The sequence below is a fragment of the Quercus lobata genome, chromosome 5 (genome assembly GCF_001633185.2).
Source record: "Quercus lobata isolate SW786 chromosome 5, ValleyOak3.0 Primary Assembly, whole genome shotgun sequence".
NCBI lineage: Eukaryota > Viridiplantae > Streptophyta > Magnoliopsida > Fagales > Fagaceae > Quercus > Quercus lobata.
Genome location: NC_044908.1, coordinates 36,903,301 through 36,917,436, shown reverse-complemented (window position 1 = coordinate 36,917,436; position 14,136 = coordinate 36,903,301). Strand labels below are relative to the sequence as shown.

The window sequence follows — 14,136 nt, the reverse complement described above, 5'->3', positions numbered from 1 at the left end:
TTCTTTAGTTAGGCTAAAAGCCTATCCTCCTCTTTCTCTTCATTCCCATTAAGTCCAAGGGGCCTCGATCCTTCTCCCATGTTTCTACCAAGGTGATCTTTCTCCAAAAATAATGGCTTGAAATGCTTTCCACTCCTAGTGATGTTGACCACATCATCTTATTGGATTCTCTTCTTCAATTCAAACATTTCTTTAGGGGTAGTCCTTTACACAGCTATAGCACTCTTCAACTTTTCATTCTCATCATCCCAAATTCCTTCAATTTCAACCATGTTGATCTCCACAACCTCTATTAACTTAGAACAATCCCAATTGATCCCTTCGAGCTTGACACAACTCTGATATGGGGGCGGAGTTCAGTGATAATCGGGTGGGGGTTCTTCCTAACATTAGACTTAGTGATGATGTTTGGATTTGGGAGGGTTCCATTATCTATCAGGTCTTGTATCTTATGCTTAAGGTGGAAGCAATTGTCACTCTTATGGATAGATTTCTGATGGAAGTGACAATTTTCATTCAGGTTCCAAGTAAGAGGTACGAGATTAGGCATAGGTGTAAGATCTAAAGGCTTGAGAAATCCTTTGAAGGTCAAGATTTTATATTCTTAGGCAAGGGTCATTCCTAGGTCGAAAAATTCTCGATGCTCTTTCTTTTTGAAGCTTTGGTAGGCTAAGGGTTATTGAGGTATGGTGGCACTCACATTTATGGGGTTAGGTGCTTTGGCATTGGATGATCCTCCCCCATACATCTTCTTGATTAAAGGCTTGCTCTCTCCCTTCTCTAATCGTCCATTGTTGATGGCATCTTCGATCCTAGACCTACAATCACATAACTCTCCAAAAGAGCTAATAGGCGATGACAGAAGCCTACTATTATATGCTGGAAGCAAATTCTTGATGATCATGTTGATTTGGTCTTTCTCATTTGGCCTATTGACCATCTTGGAAGCCTTCCTCTTCCACCTTGTTATGTATTTGGAGAAAGTTACACCTTGCTTAGTAGTCTCCAAGTCTCTCAAAATCACATCAATCATGGATTTGAAAATGAATTGGTCCATAAATAACTCTACTAGCTCATTCCATACCTTGGTCTTTCTTGAGTCCAAACTATAGTACCATCTTGATGCACCTGTCGTGAGTGATAAAGGTAATGCATGTAAGGTTTGCTTCCCATCCAAACCTTTCATCTCGGATATGCTTATATATCTCCTAACATGTTGTTTAGGGTCTCCCGTTTCATCAAACTTTTCCGCATCATAGATCTTAAACTTGGGAGGAAATGGGATAGGAGTTTTGGAACCTAGGCCACCCATGTTGTAGAGATAATCATCCATCCCTTGAGCTTTACGAAAGGCTAATTGCATCTTTTCCCTCTTCTCTTTCATGGCTACGGTTTCCACGGTAAGCTTCTCAAATTACTTGTTCCTCTCATAATTAACCTTATCCTTCTCATCCCATTCTTCCCTTCTTCTTCCTCAATTGTCTCCACATTTTATAGGCTTTTTGAGCTTGCTTTCCTCCAACTTAGAGAGACGACTCCCCATATTTTCAAGCACCTTGCCTTGATCTTATATCATCTTGTATATCTTTTCTAGGAGTGTGGCGTCACTTATAGTGGCCATTTCTACTTGAGATATGATATCAACCTTAGTCAAGCATCTTTTTTTGCTTTATTGAACCTAATCTGTGATAGGTTCACTTAAAGCAATCCATTTTAAGTGAGGTATGCTTTATTGAACCTAATTTTGTTACTTTGTCTTGGTGTGCAATGATGCCTAAAAATAAGTCCTATTCTTATTAAGTTCATGTCCTAATTAAAAGTTTGTTTTATTTAGATGCTCTTAAAAATTCTTTTCTGTCCATTTTAACAAATGCCCAATTACAAAGTCGCTCCCTTCCCTCTCATGAGCCTCACCCCCTATTTCATAGGGCTTGGTCCATTTATAATAACACTCTCATCTTGCACTCGTAGGCTTTCACTAGAATGTGCTTATATATTCTGATAGGCCACAAACTGAATGATCCCTTGTGATATAAATTAATTAATTAATTAGCCAAGTTATTAATTAATCAATTTATCATGCAAACGCGTGGTAGCACAAACAAATCACCAATAAACTAATAATGCAGCGAAAAATAAATAACATGGTGATTTGTTTACGAATGGGGAAAACCTAACGGCAAAAACCCCACTGGGTGATTTTCAGGTCACCACTCCCGAAACTCCACTATTATCACAACAAGCAGTTACAAGTAAGGGAATCCCAGTAACTTACCAACCTATAGTTGAACCCTTACCCCAATACCCAATTGGACTTGTTTTGTAGTGACAGTTCCCCTTTCTGATGCACGACTCCCAAGTACGTGACTAACCAATTGCGCGGATCCCAGTACGCGACTTCAATCACTAACTAAGAAGGTTGTTGGTTGCAAAGTTCTTCAGTTCATCCAAGCGATGAAGATCAAGAAGATGCTTGGTCACAAAACCCTACGGTGCATATACACAGCAACTTCTTCAAGAGAAAGAGATGAATTAGGGCAAGAACTTCGTCTCTGGTCACAATTTGCTTGAACAGAGTTTGCTTAAAGCTTGTGCAACTTGTGAACACTTTGACGACCCTTAAACTGATCCTTTTATATGTCTAGGGTTAGAAGAAAAGAAAGCCCAAAGACACATTCACGGATCCCAAGAAAATCATATTGAAATTCTGAAAATCTTAAACCTCGATAGATAGCAGATGTCGAGAAGGTGTCGAGCACACCGAATGAAGAACAGCTTCCTTAAGCTCGATAGATGCAGCTGTCGAGCTTTAATGATTTTGCACTCTAAACTTGTTTTCTTGAACAGACTTGAAAGCTTCAATACTTGATCTTGAAACAAGGTTTCTTGAAGTATTTAAAACATCCTAAATCTACCCAAATACAAGTAAAGTGCATTTTGTCAAAGGATAAGCCAATTACATAAAAACATGACATATGTTCTTAACAAGTGAAACACATATGTCCTAACAGATATTCAACCCTTTGTCTTAAATATGGGTCAACAATGTATTCAACACCTTTGGGATTTTCATCTTTCATTCATTATCAAATTTTTTTTTTCGAAGTAGCCTTCTAGCTAGAACACATTGTGACCTTCCTTTCAAGGCCTATGAATCTCACTTCATTTTAGCCTTTACATGCAACAAGGAGGCTCAAAAATAAAGATATTCATTTGACTTTGTAGGATCTTGGATGTTAGGTCCATAGCATATTTTTTACCTTAGGCCCAAGACTTTCTTTTTCGAAAAGGCCTTGATTTGGACTTACGATAGCATATGGGCTTTGGTTCTATGAAACTTTCAAGTTAAGATATACTTTCAAAATTTGGGAGAAGCCTTTTATATGTGAGATACTTATTTTCTTTTCATCCCAAGGTCTTAGGACATGCCATAAATTTTGGGTCATCATCCCAATTTTTCACTTTTATTTGTCCTTTAGAGCTAGGTGAACATAATATATAAGGTTGAACAAACAAGAGATATTAAGCGTACCATTTTTTGATAGGATCTAGGATCTCTCTATGTGTGGGTAAGCTCCTTGAAGCTAAAGGGATAGATCAATAAGTCACTCACAACTAGGTGGGCCATTGTTCCAACCTTGGGCCTAATGGACTTCATACGAATTGGTGGCAAACCTTCAATGTATTCATAGCCCATCATAGGCAATGGCATGGATTGTAAGTTTGTGGGATGAACTTCAAAAAGTCTTGGCCCTAAATGAAGCCTCCATTTTTCCACTCATCACCAGCCATGGCAAAGGGACAAAATTACCAAGTGAACATGAGTGCAAAACAATATTAAAAAAGGCCTTATCAAGATTAAGACATGGAATACATTGGAGTCAAACTTCTCTAATCTCCAGTGGGGTCACCACTGTGGGCGCAAGCAACCGCGATGAGTTGGAAGGGTGTTTCCAATCGTGGGATGTACACTTTGGCCTAGGGTGGACCATGGTGGAGGGTGTAAATGGAGTAACCACGTAGATTAGGTCTAAGAACCATAAATATAGTGCATTTATGGAAGGATTGATCTTTACCAGAGCACATGTCCAAAGTTTAGGTATGGGACGGGAAGATGTTAGGTACTAAACCCCACCCACACACACACAATATGTTAAAAGGGCTTTCCAATATGTTAAAGTAAACAAGGCATTCAACAAAATATAAACCCTAATCAATTATCTAAACAACAAAAAAAACAAAACATATTAAAGCATTGAACATAGACTCAAAAATAAGAAAAACTGGCTAAATAAAGGCTAAACATGTGAAAGAAAGCAAGCCAAAACAAAGGAAAAGTGAATCTGGGTTTTTGGACATGAGTATGCGGGCACATACATAGGGTATGCATGTGCATCCTAGTTGTATGCATACACACACTTCGAGTATGCATACGCATGCATGAAGCTTGTGCACGCATACACACCCAGAAACTTAAACCCAACAACAAGAACATAAAACAAAGCAAAACAGGAAATCTAACAACCTATCATGCTTCAAATACAAGCACAACAAAAACCTAAACTAACACAAACATATTAAAGCAATAAAACATGTGAAAAATAAAGAGAATTGAAGAGTCAAAATTTGGACCTTTACCTCAACACAAGAACTCTCTAGAGCTTTCAACAACAAATCTAGAAGGTTAGTAAGCTTTTGAACTCAAAGGCCAAGACCAAAATAGTTCCCAACCAAGTAAAACTTGACTTGAGGATGTTTTGTGTGAAAACTCCCACTTCGATTCACTATTTCCTAGTGAATCTTATATGTTTCGTCCTCCTTTGAAAGAGTGCCTTTTATAATGGTAAAATAGGGGTGTAGGGCAGCCCCCCAGATGATGTGGGACTCACTCTACTCGAACCTATGTGCAAAAAGCTTTTACTTCATAGTTTCTGGAACACTAGATGCATGCGCATACTCGGGGTATGCGTGCGCATACCCTAAGTATGCGTACACATGCTTTAAGTGTGGGTGTGCATATGCATGTATGCATATGCAAACTTAAGGTTTCCTACAGCCTTTCTTTCCCAAAAATAATTTTATTTTTTCACAAATAATTCCTCATGTCAAGATCTTATGAGATTGGGCCCAAATAAACCTTAGGCCTTAAAGTGACATCATCATTGAGGAATGGGTGGCCTGAGTTGTAAGGGATACAAAATGAGGTGTCTATTGCATTGACCAAGGTAATTTTGATCACTTTGAGCTTAAAGGACACTTTGAGTGCTCCGATGCCCAAACGGATTGAACCATTGTGATCTAGAAGTTCCCACGGTCCCTAGTGAGAATATGATATTTTGAAAATTTCGGGGTCTAGCACTCAAATCGATGGCAAACAAAATACGGTATCAACACTAAGCCCTCATTTAAGAGGAAGGAAAAGAATGAAATGGAAATGAATGAAAAGAATAATGTTAGATTATTCTTCCCTCCTCTTTTTTTGGAGTTTTAATGGAGGAAGTGGAAAGTCTATTCCCTTGTTTGGGAGTTTAAGTGGGAGAGAATGGAATGGGTAGGGGGGATACTCAATTGTCTATATTCCCTCAAAACCTCAAATTTTCATTCCTCCAAAAGTGAGAAGAATTGGAGAGAATAAAATTAGACTTAAAGAATTTGTTACTAAAACTCCTAAAATACCCCTATATATTTAGCCATTTATTTTAGAATAAGGGTCTAATTGTAATATTTTTATGAAATAATATCATTCCTTTCCCTCAATGTTACTCTCAAACAAGGTTACTTACCTTTCATTCCTTTATTTTAAAAACATCCAAACAAGGTTACTTAATTTCATTCAATTTCTTTCTTTTTCATTCATTTTCCTCACTTAAATACATTCAATTATATTCCATTCTCTTATGATCATTCCATTCTATTATCTTATGAATTCCTAAACGAAGCCTAAAAGTTGAACAATTCACCTCTCTCTTTTGCCACCCCTTAAGCCTCTTTTCCTTTTCCTTCACATCTCTTCTCAAAATCCTAATTAGAGTAGTATTAATAGCCACCCAATGTTTAGTGGTGTCATTCTGCTTTGATTCTTTTCTTTCTTTCCTTGTTTCAAGGTAAAAGGGTTCACGTTCCTATTAGGATTAGTGCCCTAAAATCCAATTTTTTAATGCTATGTATGACATTATGTTATAAGTAATAAAGTTGTTTTATTTTCTAAAATAATGGTGTAAGGTTGAATTTATTCAACCATCTAATTGGCTTTATTCCGTGCCAAATTTGCTTGTATTTCAGCATTTAGTAACCCTGTATTTAGGTGGGTTTGTTGTAAGGGTAGTGAGTGAGATAGAGTGAAGTTTTCTCAAGAGTGTGCAAGAAAACAGAGACTCGTGGCTTGGCCTCGCGGGTAACTCACAGCTGCAAGCCGCCAGACACAACACACGTGCCAAGCATGCTAGAAGGTGAACAGTCATGCTAGCTAGAGCACTACAGGACAAAACAGGACAATTGGCCATATGGTTATCTCGCGACTGGATCTCGCGACTCAGTTAAGTCGCGAGGCCAAGCCGCGAGCCAGCCCTATTTTGAAAATCCTAACGTTTCACATTCCTCTCTCACCCTAGTATATATACCCCTTATACCCACAAAAGAAAGAGAGCTTCTAGAGAGAATTTTGAGAGAGAAACCCTAGAGTAAAACAAGATTGATTCATCTACAATCTTTACATAAGTGCCTCTTCAAATTCCTCAACTTTCTTCCTCTCCATTGCCAAACCCTTGAGAGGCTTTTTACCAAAACCTTGTTCTCACCATATCCATTACTGTGAGAGGGCTGTTTGGTATTCTGAGAAGCAGTTAGGAAGGAACCAATCCTCATTGGTTGATGCTATGGTCTAGTAGCAGAATCCGAGAAGCTAGAAAAGAAAAAGGTTCGACGCAACCTCGTTAGAGCAAGAAGCTTGGAGGGCTTAGGTGCACTGGGTAGATTAGGCTTGGAGGGTCTATTGCTGTCCATGTATCCCAACTACATTTTCTAGTGGATTGTTTACCGCTTGGAGGGCGGTGGAGAGGTTTTACGCCGAGGGCTTCGGTTTCCTCTTCGATAACACATCGCGTGTTGTCTTTGTGTTTGCATTTTCCTTCCCTTTTATCTTTGCCTTTTATTATCTGCTGTGGGTTGTGATTTTAATTTTGCTTAGATAGTTTTTCCAATTCCATATTATAGCTTATGTTAATTTTCCGCACACTAGTTGTTTGACATAATGCTTAAATTGGTTAAGTTGTAATTTGGGGGTCTAAACGTTCAAGGGTGTTTTTACACTATTTGAACTTTCAAATGGAAAAATGAATATTTGGACATTATCATATAGTCCTTGAGATGCATAGTATGTGATTTAGTCATAGAAGATATAAATCACAAGTTCTTTGTAAACTCAGAATCTTAGTTCGTAGTAGGTAATGAAATTGGGCATTTCATCTACGAAGACTATAGCATGTCAATTAAGATTATTTGTCTTGCTTATGAAAGTGGAGACTTCTAGTTGATATGTTAAATAAAGTAACTACCAAGTGCGTGAAAGAGATATATATATATATATATATATGATTAAAAGAGAAACATATAGATTTCTCAAGACACTCTCTTATTCTCTTAAACAAGTACATATAGAACTTATTCAAAAACCACACATCTAGGGCATATGTGGAATTGGGGTGAAGATTAAAAGTATTCCCAAGTTCAATCTTCATTTGTTTCTAAAATGCAAATGTTCCATGTTATCTCACATGAATAAAGTAGATCCGTTTATTTCTACTGCGTGTTTTTGTATGAGATACAAAACTGTGTTTTTCCAACAATTCCCATGACTAACAATACTTAACTTTATAACATTTGTGGGAACTACTCTATTATTCTAGTTTTGATTGTCCAAAAAAACTGCCATTTAAAAGTTAATTAGCCTCATCACATGCACTTCGCGCGTGCAACTAGGCTTTTTATCTTTTATTTTTGGGTTTACATGTTTTACTTATGACAGGTTTGTTTTATTTTTTTATTTCAATAAGAAGTTGTATTAGTACTTGACTACTAATGTGAGAGAGAAATGTGGAAGTGAGGAAAAAAAAATTAGTGATAATAAAAAAAATGGTACATTTGTGGAAAAAATTCAGTTTTAATTTTTATATTTTTTTAAAAGAGAAGAAGTTGTATTAGTACTTGACAACTAACGTGAGAGAGAAATTTTGTAACATCCTAACCCTTTAATATTTAAAAAAAAAAAAAAAAAAATTGTGTGGTTAGATTTTTGAGACCCCACATGACCCACCCACCCTATATGCTTCCCTAACACACAAATATCATCTCATACTCTCACTCTCTTGGCTGGTCAACAAGGGTCCTCTCCACTTGTTTTCTTTTTCATTTTCTCACAAATACAAACACTTCTCTTTCACTCTCTCATCCTCTCCCACTGGTGTACCTCCTTCACTACCATCTCCACCATCTTTTTTTTTCCAACAAGGTCACCAGAAAATCCCTAGGAACCTCTAAGCATCTTCATCCTTTTTATTTGTTGTAAATTTTTCTAATCTTTTTGGTAGGTTTATATGCTTTTACTAGAGGCTTTCTTTATCTAAGTTTTGATAATGATACCCATGTGATTTATGAGCTTTGAAAGTGATATTCATGTGTTTATATGTATGGATTTTGTATTGGTGAAATTATTTGATGAGTGGGTTTATAATTTTTACAATGGTGGCTATCTAAGTGGTAAAGATTTGGGGGGTTTTAGCCTTTTAATGTGAAATAGATGGTGAATATAGTTTTTAATGATTATTTGGGGCTAGTTAAAAATTTAAATTGTTAGTCTTGGAGGATATAGTGATTTTTAGTATCATGGGTCTCTTGATGATATTATACAAATCTTGTGGGAAGTAGTTATAAGGTGTTGAAGTTTTGGTGTTAGAAAGAATAATTATGAGTATAAATTGGAGTCTATGCCTTGTGAATTAATTTGTTGAGAAACTTTGGAAGTGGAATACATTATTGATGATTTTAAATACTAGGCTTGCCTAATCAAGTGTTTATTTGGCAATTCCTAATTTGTAGATAGATACAATTAGAAGCTTTATGCTTACGGTCATAGATTTGCTTAATATTGTTTAGGTTCTAGCTAATCTCCTTTGGACCTTGGAGAATTAGGCTTTTTACCGGTTGCAAGGTAAGTAGCTTTTAAATGAGATTTTTGGAAAATAACCATGTTGCATAAATGATGTTTTTCTTTTTGGGTCAAGCACATTTTGAAAAATTATTTATAGAACTATATTTTCTTTAAAAGTGTTGTGTTGTGACCCTACTATATATGATTATATATGAAAGTGCATCATATTAGGTATTGCATTTAGGGAAATGCATGAACTGTTAACATGGAAAATATGAGCAACTATGATGTAATCTTTTATAAGGAATTCATGGATTTTATGGTACATTGGAAAAATTTAAAGGTGCTTATCTTGTCTTGTATTATTTGAGAAACTGATAGAAAATCTTGTTGACAAAGAATTAAGTTGAAAACCTTACAAACTTTATGGAAGTTTTGATTGTTTAAGGTTTTTCTGAAACTACCTAGATATAAACTATATATTTGAAAGTACATGTATACTTGTGAGCTTTATGTTGTTTTAACTCTATGTTGTGTGTGTTTTCCCGGTGATCACCCAATTTGGTTTTCGTAGTCTTTGTGACAACGGAATTAGATCCAAGTTAGTGTCCTTTCACTTTGGATGACGTGTTCTTCCTTGCTACCCATGGGGAAGAGGTTCTTTGATTGTGTGTGGGTGAGGCTGCTGTCTATTGGGGGAGAGACAAAACCTTAAGGGTATAGGTGAGGCTGTTGCCCATAGGGCCAAGAGATTGCATACTAGAGAGGACAATATCATGCCAGTTATGAATGGGTGGATCCCCTAATCGATCTATATGGTAGTGTGGTTTCTTTGTGATAATTTACCTTATGTTAGATACTATGGCTTTGGAAATTATATTGTTAGTACTAACCAGATTATAGTATATAGTTTCATGGTAATTATTTTGAGACACTTGTGTTCATTATTTAATCATTCTTGTCATACTATTATTGAAAATGATCTTGTAGTATTCAGTTAGAAATTTCCCAAATTAAAACATACTTTGCAAACTGTTCTTCATCATGAAACTTGCATTTCCCCTACTCCCATTAATTATGCTACTTACTGGGTTTTGTCCCATCCCATTCTTTTGCAAAAATTTTCAGAGTAGGTAATGATTGTTTTAAGACATGTTTTTGCAGTTAGCAATTGTTAGACTAACTACTGATGGAGGCTGGAATTTTATGATGGAGATATTTAGATAATGTATATCCTAGAGTAGACTTGACACATTCTTTTGTATATTATAGTTTTTTTTTTTTTTTTTTTTTTGAGAAAGAAGCTAACTCATTTTATTTAACTTGAAACAATTACATCCAAATCTAAAATCGAAGTAATATGCAATGGGACATCTTCCATCCATACTTGTAAATCTGGTATGCATAATGCATTTTTCGCCAGACTATGAGCAACCCCATTGTCGTTTCTCTTAACATGAGAATACACCAATCATTCAAAACTACTAGCAACCCGTTTCACATCGTCTACCAGTAGACCTATTGGAGAAAGGCTATCCTCTGTTGATTTCAATGCTTTGATCAGACCAAGAGAATCACCTTCAAGAATCGCTTTTTGAAAGCCCAAATCACGTGTAAGAGTGACTGCCTTCAAAGCAGCTAGCACCTCAGAGCGACACCACTCTTCACCCACACCCCAAACCTCTCCCAACTCCGGGCAAGGACTCATCCACAACAGAATGACACCTCTCACAAATTGGGTCAGCTATAACTTTCCTCTTCAACAGCGCCTATTTTGTAGGAAGAACATTACGACATGCACACCAAAGGAAATTTTTAATTTTTAAAGGAACTTGTAGCTGCCAAATCTTCTTCCAGCCCTGTTTATCATGAATTGGTGGGGCTTGTTGGCTTGCTTCCATCTCTGATTCTTGTTTAAGGAACATATAACTAGACTTGCATGTGTAGTGGCCCAATATGGAGTATGGCCAATACAAAGTGTCCTTAGTTGCAGCTCGGCTAAGAGGAATCTTCTTGATCAATTTAGCATCCTCTTCTACAAATAAACCATCAATCAGTCCCTCGTTCCATGTTCTTGTGTTTGGGTCTATGAGCAAATCCACCGTGCAATTTTCAAAACTCTCTAATGGACACATTGGTTGCCTTGGAGGATGTTTTCTTGGCAGCCAACATTGCTGCCACATATTGATTTTTTCCCCACTTCCAATCCTCCAAATTGCCCCCCTTTTAATAATATCCCTCCCCCTAAGGATGCTCTTCCGAGCACAGGAACCCAACCTTGAATCAGCAGCCTCCATTATTGAAGAATTAGGGAAGAAACGAGTTTTAAATACCTTGTAGAAGAGTGAGAACTTATTATGCAGGAGTCGCCAAGCTTGTTTTGCCAAAAGAGAGTCATTGAACATGGCAAGATCACGAAAACCCATACCTCCAATGGTTTTTGATCTTGTCAAATCCTCCCACTTCACCTAATGAATCTTTCTTCGATCACCCCGTTGTCCCCACCAAAACTTCTTAATAAGGGACTCAATCTCATTGCAAAAACTTACCGGCAATTTAAAGCATCCCATTGTGTAAGTAGGGATAGCTTGGCTGACTGCCTTTAAGAGCACTTCCCTTCCAACTTGGGAGAGTAGTTTTGCTTCCCACCCTTGATGTTTCCTCCACACCTTCTCCTTTATAAAGTTAAAACTCTCTTTTTTTTTTCCTTTTACCAACTAGAGAGGGCAGCCCAAGGTATTTTTCATAGTTCCTAATTTCCGGTACCCCCAATTTCACATTTATTCCATGCTTGACTTCTTTCGGTACAAAGTTGCTAAAGAACAACGAGGTCTTGCTTCTATTTACTTTTTGCCCCGAGGCTTCCTCATACTTGTATAATAGATCCAAAACCTTGTGACACTCCTCCATAGTAGACCTGCAAAAAATAAGACTATCATCTGCGAAGAGCAGATGTGTTAGTTTAGAGCCTCTCCTACAAAGGGAGTAGCCATGGAAACCTCCTTGTAATTCAGCCTTCTTTATCAATCCATTCAACCTTTCCGTACAAAGGAGGAATAGGAAAGGGGAAAGTGTGTCTCCTAGCCTAATCCCCCTAGTAGGAAAAATCATCCCACATGGATCACCATTCACCAAAACAGAATATGAAACTGTTTTCACACACCCCATCACAAGATTTATCCACCTCTCCCTAAAATCCATCTTCCTCAGTATACCCTCTAAATAATACCACTCCACCTTACCATAAGCCTTACTCATATCTAGTTTAAGTGCCATATACCCATGTGAGCCCCCCTTATAGTTTTTCATACTATGCAAGGTTTCAAAAGCCACCAAAATGTTATCTGAAATTAATCGTTCTTTTGTGAAGGCTAATTGGTGTTCTGTTATAATGGATGGAAGTATTTTTTTTAGGCGATTGGCAAGGACTTTGGAATATATTTTGTAAAGTACATTACAAAGGCTGATGGGATGAAATTGGTGGGCCTATTCAAGAAAATTTATTTTTGGCACAAGAGTAATATACGTATGATTTAAGGGAGATGGTATGGTACCTAAATTTAACCAAGACAATATGGATGAAGTTACATCATGATTTACCATGCTCCAAAAATGTTGGTAAAAAAGCGGCGGCATACCATCAAGTCTAGGCGTTTTAAAGGGAGTCATTTGTTGAAGGGCACTATTGACTTCCCACGCCTCAAACTCCTTACATAGGGCTGCATTCATCTCTTCATCAATCATTGTAGGCACACATTCAAGCATGCTAGCGGAAACACTACCCTCTATAAAAGTAAATAGTGACTTGTAGTAATTTACCATGACTTCACCCACATCTTCTTTAGTAGTTTTCCATACCCCTTCCTCATCTCTAATTTCTTCCAAGGTGATCTTCCAGAATCTCTTTGTTGCACAACAATGGAAATACTTTGAGTTTTTATCTCCTTGGTTAGCCCATTGAACTCTAGAACGTTGGGCCCACATAGTAGCTTCCCTCTCTTGTAAAATCTCAATATCTTTCTTGATTTGTCTAACCTGGAAATTGTTCCCACTAAACATTGCAACCCTTTCCTCTTTGGCTAAAACCTTCTTTAACCGATTCAACTCCATTTTTACATTACCGAAAACATTTTTCTCCCAATGCCCCAAATCTTTCCCACACCTCTCCACTTTCCTCAAAATATCTCCTCCATCACCATGCCCACTCCCACTACCCCAAGCTGAGAACACCACATCCTCACAACTTGAATTTGAAAGCCACATTTGTTTGAAACGAAATAATTTTTTCCAAACCGGTGGAATCAAACCCGAGAGTGAGATGAGAATTGGAACATGATCCGATGACATACAAGTTAAGTGGAACACTCTTAAACCTACAAACCTCATGAACCAGCTATTTGTGACCAAACACCTATCTAATCTCTCCCAAATTGATCTTCCATCCTCAAAGTGCTTGCTCCAAGTAAACTTCAAGCCATCAAACCCCAAGTCCATGAATCCACACTCATCAATCACCTCCCTAAATTGTTGCATTTGCCAATGGGGTCTTCTTGCACCCCCAAGTTTCTCATCTTGTCTAACAATTTCGTTAAAATCCCCAACGCAAAGTCAAGGCTTCTTCGATTGTGAAATTAAATTCCTTAGCTTACTCCAAGCTTCATGTCTTCTAGCTGTATTGGGTTCACCATAAAACCCGATTAATCTCCATTCATTCTCTGAATTTTTATCAATCACGGCATCAATATAGTACCTATCAGAACCTTCCACCTTTAAATTTGCTAAATCATTCCAATACATAACCAATCCTCCAATCCTTCCCACTCTTGGAACCACTCATCTATGATTAAAACCAATACTACTTTGAACAAATTCTAGCCTTGCATCTTCTATAAGTGTCTTGGCTAAAAACACTACAACATGATCTTTTGCCCGTACTATTTCAATGAGCTCCTTCCTTGTACACAGGTTCCCAAGCTCACGATAGTTCCAAG

The 14,136-nt window shown here is 37.3% G+C and overlaps 2 protein-coding genes across 2 annotated transcripts; both read right to left on the bottom strand.

Moving 5' to 3' along the window:
- Window positions 1-676: 676 nt before the first annotated feature.
- On the bottom strand, window positions 677-1,384 carry LOC115990417. Its single transcript, XM_031114252.1, has one exon. It carries the CDS (start codon window positions 1,382-1,384, stop codon window positions 677-679), a length of 708 nt encoding a protein of 235 aa, XP_030970112.1.
- A 9,232-nt stretch (window positions 1,385-10,616) lies between these two features.
- Window positions 10,617-13,678, bottom strand: LOC115990416. The gene is made up of 2 exons (XM_031114251.1): window positions 12,784-13,678; window positions 10,617-10,870 (listed from the first exon to the last, which is right to left on the bottom strand). Exons 1-2 carry the CDS (start codon window positions 13,676-13,678, stop codon window positions 10,617-10,619), a joined length of 1,149 nt encoding a protein of 382 aa, XP_030970111.1.
- Between the last annotated feature and the right edge of the window lie 458 nt (window positions 13,679-14,136).